This window comes from Myotis nattereri, assembly GCF_964212035.1.
Source record: "Myotis nattereri genome assembly, chromosome: 15".
Taxonomy (NCBI): domain Eukaryota; kingdom Metazoa; phylum Chordata; class Mammalia; order Chiroptera; family Vespertilionidae; genus Myotis; species Myotis nattereri.
This window is the reverse complement of record NC_138090.1, coordinates 4,459,273-4,476,240: the sequence shown is the minus strand read 5'-3', so window position 1 is coordinate 4,476,240 and position 16,968 is coordinate 4,459,273. Positions and strand designations below refer to the sequence as shown.

The following is a 16,968-nucleotide window of genomic DNA, read 5'->3' as shown; positions in this document are numbered from 1 at the left end:
GCTATTCTTTGTCTCTAAAAATTTCCTTATGTATTCCACTGTGCTGGTTATTGATGTATTGCCTCAACTCTAAATTTATTGCCTCTCTCAATGCCTCTTGTTAGCTCTAAGAAAACGGATGTGGGCTCTTTAAATATTTTTTTCTTAGCCAGCATGATAAGTTCTGTTAGTAGTGGGAACTTGAGAGACACTGTAGAACAATTATTTGACTTCCTGGTTTCGGAACGTCTCCCCACTGCTCAGCTCCCATGGCACACACGGCTCCCCCAGCGCCACTTCCTGTAGTTCAGGCGGCTCCTTTAGCACTTGCTGGCCAGCAGCCTGCCCTAGAAACCTCCCTGTTGGTAGCCCTGTGGCTCCCACAACCAGCAAATCCTACCTGACAGCTATAACATCATCTGGTCTTTCAGCATGCTCTCATATATAATATGGAAATTTCTCATCTTTTACCATTGCCTCCCCCACTCCACAGATTATGTGTTAGAAAAAGCACACAAAAGAAAAGCACTCAAAAGAAACCACAGAACAACAAAAACTGAGGATTTAAAAGTATGATCTAAAGCATACCTCTATGTCATCTTTAAAGAAAGCCGGGGCAGGTTTGTATTCTGGATCTTCCACATCCCTATTAAAATACCAACAAATTCAATAATAATTTGACTGGACTTAAATTTCTCTTGACAAGACAAGTGGAATCTTGTGGGAAGGACTTTTTAGTGTGTTTTAAAAGTCACAGACTGAAGTCTCTGTTCTTTGGCCAGGGGAAACCAAGCCATAGCATAAACACTGTTATATGTCAAGTCAGAAGAAACCTAGTTTTAATTAACTCATACTCCCACGTTCACTTTTAAATGTGGAATTATTAACCTTAACACAGTCTCTTACTTTCCTCTTTTGGTAAGATAATAAAAGGGCCTTATAACTGGTATAATGAACAACATTTTATTTCTCTTCAGTTGTAGCTTTCTTCACTTCTATACCCCTGAAATTTTATGGCCTTAATGACCATGACTATTAGGAATGAAAAATTAAAGGACTCATAAAAGAAAAAGGGAGTGGGCAGGTCCATTTCCTCCTTGATCCTACCCTGTTGAACAAGTGCTAACTTACTAGAGCTCTGAACATTAGCTTTTCTAGACTGTAACTCCAATTCTGTTGTGACTACATTATTTGTGACGCAGAATATGCTGACGTTGGCAGAGATATAGGGAATTCGTGACTTGGAGGTGCACATACCCGTCCATGTAATCATTTGCCCTCTGTTCTGCAGCCACTGCTTTTTCGTCGGGCTTCCCCACTCTTTCCAAGAAGCATAATGCCGGGTCTGCTCGGATAGTGTTATATTTCTCATAGCCTGGAGAGGTCACCAATGGTCAAAGTCAACAAGTTGAAAGAAAGATGTGTGCATAGAAGCACCCCTCCCTCATATGTATGGGGGACGACATTCCTGGACTAAAGGGACTGGATATTAAAATGATACATACATGTTTTCTAGAAATTACCACAAATAGTACATGACCTGGTATTATGTATATTTGAAAGTTTAGATTAAATTTATCTGTTAAAATGAAAAAGAGGAAAAACTGACCACACATACACAGCACGCTTAACATAAGAAGTCTTCCTGAGAGGGGGAGCTGTGTGAGGCTACGTCCAGGGGCACAGTGGACATAAGCCCCTGATTCTTCACGAGGAAATGCAGTGATGAGACACAGTTTGGAAGTGAATGCTTTATATGACAGATACAGAAACATGAATGTGACTGGAATAAAGCTGCCAGTGGAAATGAATGAACAGAACTAGCCGAGTAGCACTATACATAGAAAAAGAGCCCACCAACCTTACTCTTCACTTACCATGTTTAAAAACTCCAATAAGGAGTGACTTATCAGCATCAAAATCCCACCATTCAGCAGGAACTTCTGAGTGGTCTGGTTCTGGGACCCAAACATCAATGTCACTTAAAAATAATAAATAAATAGAAGGTAACAAATTAGCAAGGGTTAATTCTCTAAGTTTGGTGAATTTTTCTTCTTGTGAATTTCATTGACAAATGAGCCACTTATACAGACAGTTACAGTTTTTTTGCCTAATCTTGTTACTGAAAAATATAAACAAGTTATTTCATTTACCTTGCATCAACTCCATCAAATACTTTCTGGCACTCATTTCCAATGACTTCTTGCTTTAGATAATAAAGCATTCTTACACGAAGCAAAACCCTAATGATGAGAAAAAAGTCAAAAGATACAAAAATATAATCACTAAAGAAAAGCCATCCATGGGGTTTTAATTAGAAAAGAATTTGTATGTGGAATTTTTATAATGAAATAATAATTAGTTTTAATTAAATCTCGTTACTACCATATCTAGATAATAGATTTCTCCAAAATCTTCACAATCAACATTAGTTAATATCCAAGAAAGATACAATGGCCAGTTTTATTTCTCTGTTGATGGAAAGTGACAGAAGAGGGACCATGATTTGCGGATGTATACTCTGAAAGATTAAGATTAGGACTAGTCCTAGGCCACACTGTCTCTGTACTCAAAATCAGCATTCTTTAAGGTTGTTAAAAAATTCAGAAAAATGAACTTATAATGAGCTGTGTTAAAAAACCCCATGACATACTTATTACAGTGGTGCTTTATATGCTTTTTGTAGCCTTCATCTTGAAGTAGCTGCTCAGGATTGTATTTGCGAAGCCATTCTGCTTTCTGTATATCAAATGAGCTTGTCTGGGTCTTGACTTTCTTCCCTTTTCGGCCCCTGGGTACTGGGGCGGATAGGCCTGTTAAAATGAGGACATGGGAATTCAGGGATAATCTGTATACAAATCTGCAATTTGAAAGATTTTTTTCAACGTAATGAACTTCTGGAGACTTTTAGAGGTCTGTACAGGCTATACCAAGATCTTTAAAATATCAATGGTAACAATACTGATTCAATCACAAGATGATGGGACAACATTACACACATTAAGACAACTTCCGCCAATAATTCTTCTATCTCAAATGAATGAGTCTCATTTCCTGTTTGTTCCAAGACACATTTTGTTTTTCAAATGTAAAAACTGTAAGATCACACCTTCCCCTTTGCTTTACTTTTGCTCCCCTAGTTATAAAATAGTTAAGTTTTGGCCTGGATTTTCAAAACTGATTTTACTAATAACATGGATTAGGCGTAGCCATGCTGGCTTCCTGTTCAAGAGAGCTAAATTCATTTTATTTCTTTGTCATTTTTGTTGTGAAATATTTCAAAAATACAATAAAAGATTCCCACTCTTAATGTCAAAATATCTGCTCTTTGGACGTTTTTATTGAAGGAAATAATACATGGCTAAAGTCCACTTCACTCCTTCCTCTCCAGAGAGAATCACTACCCTGAATTTGCTTTTGCATTACATGCATATTTATATTCATATGTTGAAGAAATATTTAGTATTTAAGTATTCAGACATTATATTATACATGTAATTTGGCAACATATTGACTACTCTTGATTTTTTTTGAGATTTATACTTGGTGATTCATGAGACTCTAATTCATCCACTTTAATTGCTGTGTAAAAATCTATTGTAAGATTATACACCTTGTATTAATCTTCAATGATGCTTGAGTTGTTTCACTTATAATTTTTCAAAATTACTACTAGAGCAGTTTGGATTCCTCCTTTCAACTCTTTTTAAATTTTTTTTATGTCTTTATTGTTTAAAGTATTACATATGTCCCCTGTCCCCTCTCCTTTCAATTCTTACCTCAGTGATCTTTTCCTTGCTGTATTCTACCAGCTAGAAGTTCCATCACAATTGTGAATACAAGCACTATGCAGATTTGTCCATTTCTCCTTAAAATTGGCGGGTGTTGTCTTTATATTTTGAGACTATTTTGTTCGGTGCATACAAGTTCATACTTCTTTTATGGATTGGTCTTTTCTATTATGTAGTGTCCTTTCTTAAATACCAATCAATGCTTTCCACCTCAAATTGTATTTTGCTCTATGTTAACATTGCTTTGCATTCAGTCCTCTTCACCTTTGTTGATTTGGAAACTAAACAGTGCATATTTAAAGACACATACTTAAATTTTCCTAATAAAACCAGATGTTCTATATTTTTGAACTTTTCCCTAACAAAATTATCTCACATTCATCATTTAACCCTATTTACTGTTTCATTTTTGATGCTTATAATGTAACTTATAATTTAAAAGAGGTCTGCTTGTGCTTTGAATGTTTCTATAACACCTTACTCATCTTTCAAAATCAAAATCTATTTGAAATATCTTTGAAGATATTAATGATGGATTTTTGTAAGTTGTGTTCTCCTTTATAGTCTTTGACTTCAAGTTCAATTTATGAGTTTCTTTTTACACTCTGTCTCTCATATTGGAGACTTTCCTAATCCTAGTTGTTTGCCCATATTTAAGAATGACAGACCAAAAAGTTTACAGGTAACCTGAATGGGCGGAGCTTACTGCTTTGGATTCACTGAGGGGTAATCTTGCTGGTTTTATCCTGTCATTATATTTAGATTTTGGCCTGGTCAGATTCATATTAAAAAAAATTTTTTTAAAAATCCTTAGTTTTCTTCCTTGAGTATGGTATTGTCCAATACACAGAGATTTTCATTTAATTCCCACTTAGTATTTCCATACCTCAACTATCAATGCAACCCAGACATACTCTATTTTGTTCTTCCCGGAAAATAAACTTTCAATCTGTCTTCATCCTGGCTACCTGAACTTGAAGAGGACATTTAGGGATCTGAACCCCTTTTAAACAACTGTAACCAAAGTCCTTGTCTTTAACACCCACTTTCAGAGGTTCCTGATGTCACAAACTCCAGAACCTTTTGGATTATCTGTGCAACACATACTGCTGACCTAAGATTCAGTCTCTCTGGTTGATTAAGTTAGTTACCACTAATCTATTTGCTTCTAGGTTCCAAAATTTTGTTGCTATTTCTGTTCCCATTCTCTCCACTTTTAAGTGTTTATGACTATTTATTTTTAATTATGGAATTAAATATATACACAAATAGTTGAAATAATATGATGGATCATATGTCCCATCATCCAACTTCAAAAATTATCAGCTCATGGCTTATACTGTTTCAACCACACCCTGTTCACTCCCTAAATTCCTAAATTATTTTAAAGTAAATCTAAGACATTTTATTAATAAAATAACTGTTTCTTTTAGTCATATATATGAGAAGGCTTTCTCCAGAAAAAACAACTACAACCCCTATCAGCCTTAAGAAATGCAATACTGCCGAAACCGGTTTGGCTCAGTGGATAGAGCGTTGGCCTGTGGACTGAAGGGTCCCAGGTTCGATTCCGGTCGGGGGCATGTACCTGGGTTGCGGGCACATCCCCAGTAGGAGATGTGCAGGAGGCAGCTGATCGATGTTTCTCTCTCATCGATGTTTCTAACTATCTCTCTCCCTTCCTCTCTGTAAAAAATCAATATATTAAAAAAAAAAACAAGAAATGCAATACTATTTCCTTAACATTTAGTATTCAAATTTAGAATTATCTAACAAAAATAATTTTAAAATTTCTGCTGGGTTATTTGTTTTAATCAGGATCCAAATATGAGCCACACAGTACAACTGGCTGAGGACTCTTAAATTTCTTTTTTTTTTAATCTTTAATTTCTTTATTGGTTAAGGTATTACAAATGTGTCCTCATCCCCTTAAATTTCTTTTAGGTCACAGCTGGGCTTTTCTATCTCAGTACTGCATATGCTCCTGAACTTACTATGGGGTTATATCTTTCATCCTTTTTAAGTTGAAAATGTCAAGTAAAAAGTGCATGTAATAGCCCAGCTGGTGTGGTTCAGTGGTTAAGCATCGACCTATGAACCTGGAGGTCTAGGTTTGATTCTTGATCAGGGCACATGCCCGGGTTGTGGGCTCAATCCCCAGTGTGGGGCATGAAGGAGGCAGCCGATAGATGATTCTCTCATCACTGAAGTTTCTATCTGTCTCTCCCTCTTCCTTCCTCTCTGCAATCAATAAAAACATATTTCAAAACAAAACAAAAATGCATGTAATACACCTAACCCACTGAACATCATAGCTCAGCCTGGCCTACCTTACATTAGCTCAGAACACTTACATTAGCTTCCATTTGGGCAAAATCATCTTAACATAATGAATACACTACAGAGTATTGGTTAGTCCTCATGATCATGTAGCTGACTGAGAGCTGTGGGTCCTGCCACTATCCAGCATTATGAAACAGTATTGTGATGCATATCGCTGGCCTGGAAAAAGATCTACATTCAAAATTCCAAGTATGGTCTCTACTGAATGCATATAATTTTTGCACCATCGTAAAGTCTTGCTTAATGCCTTAAATTTTTTCTTTTTATTGACATATAAGTAGGGTTTCAAAGAAGAGTGAAATTATATTTGTGAGACTCTTGTCATTACTGGAAGTTAGATCTTCACATTAATAATTTCATTGACTCTTATTAAGACAGGCCTCCAAAGACCAGCCTATTCTAAAATAGTTGCTTTCCACTGTTCTCCAACTTGGCACTTAGTTTATTTACTTCACAATACTTGTCACAATCTGTAATTATTTAGTTACTTGACCTATTTTCTTATTCTATCTATCTGGCCAGAATGAGCTCAGGGATCTTGTCTATCTTGTTTCTTATCTTTCCAGTATAGAGGACAAGAAGCAAGTACTGGGCTTTTTAACAGGTATTTGTTGATTAAGTAAAACACAATTTAACTCAAACTTAAGGGCACAGTAATCTTGATAGAAAATTCAATTACTTTATAAAGTAATTATTTTATACATAAATAAATGTTCTGTTAGCAATGCTCTGGAGAAAAAGATACTTGTGTGTACCTCAGATTGGACTGCAAATTGGAAAAGCTGCATTTGACAGCAAATGGAAGTATTTATGAAAATTTAAAATGTGTATCTATGTTTCCCAAACTTTAATTACATATAAACTGCTGAGGAACTTGTTAAAATGCAGGTTATGATTCAATAAGACGAAGGCCTGAGATTCTGCATTTCTAAGCAGCTCACAGGAGATTTTAGGTACTAAAGCTATTTACATATACTTGAACAATTCTATTTCTCAACATTTACTTTAGTGAAAGATTTATTCATGTGCAAAAGGTGGAATGTCCAAAAGGAGAAATGTACAAGGACCTACACTAAAACTTGTTTTGCAATCGTCTGAAATTGAAAATTTTATACAATGTTATAAATGTTCAACATTAAAGGGGAACAAAATAAATTATGGAATCCCCACACTTTAAGCTACTAAGGAGGAGGGTTAAAAATAAGATAGTTCTGCCCAGGTCAGTGTTCTCGGTGGTTAAAGCATTGGCCCAAGCACTGAAGGGTCTCGCGTTTGGTTCCTAGCCCCAATCAGGGCCTGTGCAGGAGGCAACCAACGGACGTCTCCCTCTCTCCCACGCTCCCCTCCACTCTCTCTAAAAATCAATGGAAAATATCTTCAGGTGAGATTAACAACAACAACAAAAATTGTTCTACATGAATACAAATGGGGAAGACTCATAGACATACTAAGGGGTCAACAGTTTGCAAACCTATATACAGGTTTGACAACAATATGTAAAACCCAAAAAAACGTATAACATTGGTATTTTTCTAAGCTGAAACTTGAATTGAGGGTGAAAGCTAGAGGTTCTTTAACACTGTAATGCTATAATATTTTAGAGGGAACTATGGTAAGTAATGACTAATTACAGAAGTAAAAATAAATCTAAAAAGAAAACGAAAGAATGTTCTTGCCTAGATGATTCTGAAGCTCCCGAGTTTGTCCATCTTCGGTTGGAGTAATGAGGTCCCATATGAAGCCTTTTATCTTCTCATCTCCTCGGTAGTGAACAAGGCAATATGCTAAGAGGGCTCGGCAAATTATTTCTACATCATGCTCATTTAGCTGTCTTTTAAAACGACCATGAGATAGAATCTCTCTCCATCGGCCCCATCTGGTAAAAAAATACATATTTACATTATTCCTCAGTCAAATTTTAAAGAAAAACCATAGCTTATGGATAAATGGCATGAAAACTGCAAAAAAACACATTTTGTCATGAATAGGATTTACCTAATAAAGTGTTTCCCCCATGAGAAAAAGGCAGAGCCATGGTATAGTAATTTCTAGTATATTTTATTCCTTAATCAATGGATAACATTATTCATTTTGTATTACTAAATATATAAATCTGAGAACAAGGGGTTTGACTTTAGTGATACATTTATAATTTCAAACGTAAGAAGGTCCCATCATTCTGTTGTTAAATATATGTTAAACATATAAATTCAAGGTACTTTTAAAATATATTCTATTGATTTTAACAAGGTAAAAAATATACTAGAATATAGTGTTGGTTCTCTGTAACTTTACAGAGCAGGCTACTAACAGTAAATGTTAAAAACAATATTTACCCATAAACCAGCAGATTTTTCTCTACTCTAAAGCATTCAGTTCTTCCATATCCATTAGAACGGTCACAGGGTCTCCGGAGTTTGGGCTTTTCTTCTCCTTCACTTTCGGCTTCAGATAATTCAGCCAATTCATCTTTTGTGGCACTAAAGGGTCTTGTTTGCTTCCTAATTCTTGGAGTGTCAATAACCAAGCTGTTCTGTAAGATTTAACAGCCATTACTTATAGGTCCTTTTTCTATTTGGCTTATAACACTGTCTTACATGATCACCTTTCAAATGGTATAAAAAATAATTACAGAAAGCGAGAAAAAAAATTACTAGCAATTTCACCAACATACCAAAAACTTTTATACTCCTTTAAAATCCTTATTAGCATACATTCATAATTTTATGATAGTATAGTAATAGAATTAAAAAGAATTTGGTATTTCACTTTGTAAATAATATGAAGGTTATTGTATTTTGCATCTGCAATAACCATAAAAAATAAATTTAAGCTAAATTTATGAATCCTGATTTTCTTGACCTAATTCACAATTTAATGTAGACTGTTTTAAAATTTTAACATAAATAATGCTAAAATAAGTTTTTGTGACCTAAGTTTATCCTAAAAATAAACTCAAAATAAGGGAAATAATTAAGAATAGAAATATTGATCAAAGGATATAAATATTTATAGGCCTAGAAACAGGTTTCAGTGCTTTCCAAAATTTACCCTAACACAAAAAGCAAGGCAAGAAGTGTGTGAATTCACTATGTTCAGTTTGGTTTAATTAATTCAAAACAATCTAAGTTTACATGCTTTTTACTTTTACTGAGAAATCTCTCTAAGTTAAGCACTATGTTATGGGCTATGGACATAGATATATACCTGGGTCAGACTAATGTGGAAACAAGTGCTACTCAGCATGGAATATCTTATGACATAAGAAGGGTACAACTGAATGGATCATCATTAATGGCATCTAACACCAAGTCAACAAAGATACATAAAAAGAACATATGATTTAAAGACAAACAATTTTAAAAAACACATTATAATTTTAAAGGATATAAATAATACCCTAAATTAAACTTTCCTTGCTTTACAACCTATCATGAATAGCCAAAGTATGAAACTGAAGCAGTGTCTGACTCAAAATGTCATCCTTCTACTACCCCACATCAATTCATTGATGCAGATAAATTTATTTTGGTAAGCACATAGTTCAATACCTTAAAATATAACAATATTATCAAATCATCCCAAGAGACAATATTTTTAAAAAGAAATACTTACTCTACCACTGATGGTATCTATATCTATTTCTGCCTTTTTAGCCCATTTTTGCCAGAAGTTGGGATCATCTAAGGAAATATCTGTCCGATTTCCAGATGCCACAAAACTCGCCTGAAATACAGAATGGCAGTTTTACAAAATGTTTTGAAGCTAGAGAAAAATCTATCAAAGCACATTTAAAACATTATCTCCTCACATTTACAATGTTTCAAATGCAATGGTCTGAAATATAGCACTTGCTAAGGCAACAAAGGTAATTTTCATGACTAATACATGTTGTTTAAATTAATCAGATTTCAAGCAATTTCCAGCACAAGGGGAAAATACCTGTACACAGTGTTTTGGTTACTTGCATAGCGCCAAAGAATACGAAGTAAACAAGATTTCTCACGGAAAAGGCTACAGACAGGGTATATCTACCCAATCATGACTAATTTTAGTTCTTGGCTATATACTTCGGCAGTAATTCTTTTGTTTCCCCAATAATACTTGACTCTTATTTATTCTCTGTTAACTTCCAAATCTACATCTTTATCCTAGGCAACTCTCCTGGACATCTCCACTTATATGCCCTGAAAATGCTACAAATACCACAGCTCCAATTATTTTTTTTCTCCAAATGAATTTCCTTCTTTGGCATTCTCTACTTTACTACATGACACAAGGATTCTCCTAGCTACTTCAGCCAAAATTTAAGTAATTTTGTCTATTCCTTCCCTATGTTTTGGTTTTTTTTAATCTTCACCCAAGGATAATTTTTCCATTGATTTTTAGAGAGAGTGGAAGGGCGAGGGGAGACAGAAACTCCAGCGTGAGAGAGACACATCAATTGGTTGCCTCCCGCATGCCTCTGACCAGGGCCGGGAGCCTGCAACTGAGGTACATACGTACGTACCTTTGACCGAATCGAACCCGGGACCCTTCAGTCCACAGGCTGATGCTCAATCCACTGAGTCATACTGGCTAGGGCTTCTTCCCTTTGTTTTTAACTGGTCATCAACTCTTGTTGATCCAGGTGGTTCTCCACTACCCTAACTCACCCATCATCATTTTCTACATAAGCCTCTTATCTGATCTCCCTGCCTGTAGTCTTTTTCTTTTCAAACTTGTTCACTACTCTGATATTAGGGTTAAACTGCTAAACTAGATTGCATTATGTCCACTTTCTGCTTGAAGGGATTTAAAAGCTTTTTTGTTATTGTTGTTAAACCCCACCAGAAGATAATTTTTCCATTTTAGAGAGAGTGGAAGGGAGGGGGAGAGACAGAAACTTCATCGGAGAGAGACACATTGATTGGTTGTCTCCACACATGCCTCCGGGATTGAGCCTGCAACCAAGGTATGTGCCCTTGGCTGGAATTGAACCCAGAAACCTTCAGTCTGCAGGCTAACGCTCTAGCCCTGAGCCAAACCAGCCAGGACTTAAAAGCTTTTTAACAGCCTCATGATCAATTGCAAATTCCTCAAATGGAATTTTTGTGAATCCCTCACAAGTTGAGACCAACCTCTCTAACCCTCTCATTTGGACTTCAATTCATCCTGTGCATCCATGCATGCCTATATCATATTCCTTGAAGTCTTCCTTGTAGTTTTAGCAACATATGATTCATTTAGGTGACCTCCTCTCTTTTTGAAATATAATGAAATATAAACTTCTTTTAAGAATTAGCTCCAATTTTCTCTGCAAACGCTTTCCTGATTCCCTGTTCTCCCTTTTTCTACAGAATTAACCATTTCCTCCTTTACTATTATTATTATTTTAGCAACTGGAATCCTTTCATTTTAGTATTTCTGACAAATGAGTAAAGTCCCCGACACAAGATTTTATTAGTATGCTTAATGAATGCAAGATAAAAAATTTCATTTAAAGAATAATATCATTACTTGGTGTAACACCTGAACTACCTGACAAAACCAGTGATCCACAAAGATAAAGAAGATTTCATGGTTGAAAGCAGAGAGGGGGATGGAGAAGAAAGAAAATGTGGGTAGAAAGGAAGTGGAAAGGAAAAACATGTATGAATCAGTGCAGGCGGGAGATAATACTGCAAGAAAACCTCTTCAGATGAATACAAGATATAAATTTACCATGTTTTTGTTGACAGGAAAAAAAAAGGAATACAAAGGCAGTTAGTAAAGTTTTAAATTATTTTCTCAAAATAGAGTAGATTGATAGTTATTAGCAATTCCTGTCAAGACACAAATTTTATTTTACCCTCCCCAAATTGTACTTAAATATTTAAAAGAAAATTAGAAGTCCTTTCTCTCTTTTAAATATTTTAAATTATAGAAGCCCTGCCTTATCCACAGGAGATATGTTCTAAGACACCCAGTGGATGCCTGAAACTGTGGATGCTATTAAAACCTACACATACTATATCTTCTTCTATACCAGTGGTTCTCAAACTTCCTAATGCCGCGACCCTTTAATACAGTTCCTCATGTTGTGGTGACCCCCAACCATAAAATTATTTTCGTTGCTACTTCACAACTGTAATTTTGCTACTGTTATGAATCGTAATGTAAATATCTGATATGCAGGATGTATTTTCATTGTTACAAATTGAACATAATTAAAGCATAGTGATTAATCACAAAAAACAATATGTAATTATATATGTGTTTTCCGATGGTCTTAGGCGACCCCTGTGAAAGGCGGTTGAGAACCACTGTGCTATACGTACCCACGATAAAGTTTCACTTATAAATTAGACACATTAAGAGATTAACAACAATAACTAATAAATTATAACAATTATAACAATATACTGTAATAAAAATTATATGATTTCTATCTCTCAAAGTATGTTCTGAATTGTTTATTTCTGGACTTTAATATTTCTAGACAACAGTTGACTGATACTGGAGAGTAAAGGCGTGGATAAGTGGGAACTACGGCATCATCAGTTACAGTAAGATGACTTAACCTCCTATATACTATTATGTATATTTTCCTTTCACTTTGGCATATATCCTTTTACTTCTAAAATTTCAAATGTTCTACTCTGATTAGTATTAAATATATGTTTAGTTATTCCATTTCACTAGGATCAAACAAGTACGTATGAAATGTGATATAAAAAAAAATCAGAAAAAGCCCTAGCCGGTTTGGCTCAGTGGATAGAGCATTGGCTTATGGACTGAAGGGCCTCGGGTTCGATTCTGATCAAGGGCACATACTCAGGTTGTGAGCTCGATTCCCCAATAGGGGGCATGCAAGAGGCAGTCAATCAATGATTCCCTCTCATCATTGATGTTTCTCTCTCTCTCTCTCCCTCTCCCTTCCTCTCTGAAATTAATAAAAAATACATGTTTTAAAAAATCAGAAAAAGAAAAACGTATATTTCCTACTTCTTTTGAGCTAATTTAGTTTACTTAAATATTAGGTAGGTGCTCTGCAAATAGTCAGCAAAGTAAGAGAGACTTAAATTTTTTTAGTAGTGAATGTTACTGGCATATATATAAAACAGCACTCCCTGTTACCTTAGCAAATGTTGACCCACGTCCTTCTGACTCAATTGTAATAGTTTTTGTACGTCGTAGTAAAATCTGATCAATGTCCTCTTCACAGAATTTAGAACCTTCATCTTCTTCTTCCATAATGGCACCATAAGCTCCTCTTCGAAGCAGATCTTCTATTTCCTTTTTGGAAAGCTGTTGAATCTAAAGAGAAAATAACTTCGGTAACAAAATTTTTTTAGGTTCCTAAAGGGAGAAAGTATCCCTAAAGAATGCCAAACACAGAGGGCATATTTAAATATGTACATAAAAGATGATTCTCTGAAAGAATACATTAAACTTGTTGACTCTTCTTTACTATCTTTAAAATGTGACTTGCCATTTGCCTAAAATATCTGAAGTTAAAACAAAGCATGTGGGGGCAGGTGAGCTATCAAAGTATATTTTAGTTCCAGGATTCTATAGTTGTTACAAGCACAATATATAAGAAAAGAATCTCGATGGAGGTAATGACAAAAAAAATTATGTACTACAAGACTAAGTCAATGCCAGTAGTTTAACACTAAAAACAATTCTGAAAAACTATGCATAGAAAACTGCAGAAAATCTCACAAATTCTATTTTTCTATACCATGATACAATCGTTCTAAAGGCAGAACAAAACATTTCTACCTTGAATACAAATTCTTAGAATTCACAAGCTCTGGAGCTATACAAAGAGAACAAGATAAAAAGTATTAACTAAATGTTACACCCCCTTCTGAAGTGCCTCCATACATAAAATCAGCTATTTAGTGCTCAGTATGGATCAAAATTAAATAATACCCTACTTGAGGTTAAAAGTAAATGCAAATAAAAACTCCAAGTGAAAAAGAAAATATACATACACCACCAACATTACTTTCTCTTCCACTCATGCTCTGTAACACAGCCTTGTCTAGACCCAGTTTCAGACTGGCTCGGTCAAACATCTCCCTCTCGTATGAGTTACGAGTTACTAATCGGTAGACTTTAACTGCTTTATTCTGACCAATTCTGTGACAACGAGCTTGGGCCTATAAAAAATGAAAAGTGGGGGGCGGGGGGGTGGGAGGAGACATATGTAATACTCTTTGTAATACTTTAAGCAATAAAACAAAATTTTTAAAAAATGAAAAGTCATAGATTCAATTTATTTTACAAAATAGCACAAAAGACAGCACATAAAAGGCATTTAAGAGTAAAATATCTTGATGGAATATAAAAGTATGTAAGAATTTTTAGACCCTTTTGCTACTGAATTAGTTATAAGCATTTTCTAATAATGAAGGTAGAGCTTACTAAAATACGAAATCAGCGACAAGATAAATTTAATCTTATATTTCAGAGAATATAAATCATTGAAGAATTATTGTTTTTAAAAGAGGGTGTCATCAATATAATTTTAGACAGTAACGTCAACTCTATGAATTTTTTTTTTGGCTGTTGGCAACTCAACCTTTAAATCGATCAACAATCTTTTCAGCATATTTTAGTTAAACTGGATAACTAAGGTACAAGAAACTAAGGTGAGTAACTATGGAAAACTAAATCTTATTTAAACAAAGAGAACTAATTATCTGTGTAGAAATATTGAAAGTTTTACCTTTAGTTCTTGCTATACTTAAAATTTACTGATAAATTTTGACTCTAAAGTTTCTATAGTACCAATGGTCTTTCTCCCAAATTATTATTCCGAAAATTAAAATATAAACTGTGGCTTTACAATTTTTTTAAATATATTTTATTGATTTTTAATAGAGAGGAAGCGAGAGGGATAGAGAGTTAGAAACATCGATGAGAGAGAAACATTGATCAGCTGCTTCCTGCACACTCCCTACTAGGGATGTGCCCGCAACCAAGGTACATGCCCTTGACTGGAATCAAACCTGGGACCCCTGAGTCTGCAGGCTGACGCTCTATCCACTGAGCCAAAGTGGTTAGGGCATGGCTTTACAATTTTTAGGTGGCACTGATGCTATACCCTTTGTAAACATCTTTTGTTTAGTCTATCCATATATACTTTGTGCCCACAGGAAGTCAAAACTGCGAATGAACAACTTTGCTCCAGGTCTAGCGAAAAGTATAAAAGGTCAATTTTTTTTATAAGTCTATAATAGATCCACATTAGAAGTAAGTAAGTAGGAAAAACCAAGTGAGAGGGAGAACTTAGGAATTGGAAAGTTTTCCCGGTTCTCAAACACAATTTGATTATTTTATTTTAGATTAACTTGGAGAACATCACATGAACTGTGGTCAGTTTTAAGTATAAATAAGCATTCCAAAGGCAAATTATTATGATATGGGTTTAACCTAGGGACTGGAAAACTATAGGTTGTTACCCATATCTGGCCTGCTTCTAAGAATAAGTTTTACATTTTTAAAGTGATGTTAAAAACAAATAAACACAAAATGTGGGACATAGACTTACTTTATGTGGCCCACAATACCTAAAATATTTACTAATTGACTTTCTATAGTTTATCCCTGATTTAATCTATTAATTTTGGATAAACCTTCAATATTTGGAACTAGATTACATAAAGTCACACAAATGAGAGGTTCAAACGATACTTTTTATTGAGCCAGGTATAACTTTTTGTAACAATTTACTTTTATTTGATGTTTATATTTAAAGTAATATTAATTACAACACAATTGACTATCAAGGACAATAAAAGTAATTTTTCTTATAGTTTATCTTGCCATCTTTCCTAGATAGGTTATCACTGCAACCTTTGACCCTTTCATCACTCTAACTGATATTCCTGTTTCTACAAAATCCAAGCAGTCTTAAACTTATATGAATACTTTAATTTTCTATAATATTTCATAAAAACATACTTTATTACATAATGACTGAGAAGTTGAAATTAGGATAAGCAAGTATTTATTTTTAAGAAAATAAAATTGTGAACATTTTGTTATAAATGTTATTGTAAAATCTTAGGTGTCTTTCAATTTACATATTTCAAACAATTAAATACTCTATTCAAGTAGGAAAAGCTTTTAAGAAGTAAGATATGTAGTATATTTTATTGTCATTAAATTTAAATTAAATAATCTTTTTTTTTTTTAATATATTTTATTGATTTTTTACAGAGAGGAAGGGAGAGAGATAGAGAGTTAGAAACATCGATGAGAGAGAAACATCGATCAGCTGCCTCCTGCACATCTCCTACTGGGGATATGCCCGCAACCCAGGTACATGCCCTTGACCGGAATCGAACCCGGGACCCTTCAGTCCGCAGGCCGACGCTCTATCCACTGAGCCAAACCGGTTTCGGCTTAAATAATCTTTTTAATTTAGCATGAATATTACTTATGGAAACATACATGTTAGCTTGTCTAGATAAAAGTATAATAGCTAGAAAACATTTTAAATAAATTTAATTCTCTTAGGAGAAGAATTTATTTACCTGAAGGTCATTTTGAGGATTCCAATCAGAGTCAAAAATTATACATGTATCAGCAGCAGTTAAGTTGATGCCCAGCCCACCAGCTCGGGTACACAGCAGGAAAACAAATCGATCTGAGTCAGGCTTACTAAATCGATCTATAGCAGCTTGTCGAAGATTTCCTCTAACTCTGCCATCAATTCGCTCATATAAATATCTATCAAATGAAAGGCAATAAATTTAAATAGAGGGATATAATGAAAATGAAGACACATGTCAAGTCTGTTTTCCTGCAACTTAACAAGCAATTATTACCCTAGTTGGAGTTTTACATTCTCTGTATTGAAACTAAGAATGAAATACAA

The 16,968-nt window shown here is 34.6% G+C and overlaps 1 protein-coding gene across 2 annotated transcripts in view; it reads right to left on the bottom strand.

Annotated features, from left to right (window-relative positions):
* Positions 1-16,968, bottom strand: part of CHD9 (chromodomain helicase DNA binding protein 9) — a 76,408-nt gene that overhangs the window by 23,576 nt on the left and 35,864 nt on the right. For both annotated transcript variants that reach the window (XM_081108550.1, XM_081108551.1), the window contains exons 16-26: positions 16,625-16,820; positions 14,075-14,242; positions 13,212-13,391; positions 9,729-9,839; positions 8,450-8,646; positions 7,790-7,989; positions 2,633-2,792; positions 2,133-2,222; positions 1,857-1,960; positions 1,237-1,354; positions 568-625 (exon numbers count right to left, since the gene is read on the bottom strand). In XM_081108550.1, the coding sequence (XP_080964676.1) occupies positions 568-625; positions 1,237-1,354; positions 1,857-1,960; positions 2,133-2,222; positions 2,633-2,792; positions 7,790-7,989; positions 8,450-8,646; positions 9,729-9,839; positions 13,212-13,391; positions 14,075-14,242; positions 16,625-16,820 (1,582 nt within the window). The remainder of the gene's footprint in view (positions 1-567; positions 626-1,236; positions 1,355-1,856; positions 1,961-2,132; positions 2,223-2,632; positions 2,793-7,789; positions 7,990-8,449; positions 8,647-9,728; positions 9,840-13,211; positions 13,392-14,074; positions 14,243-16,624; positions 16,821-16,968) is intronic.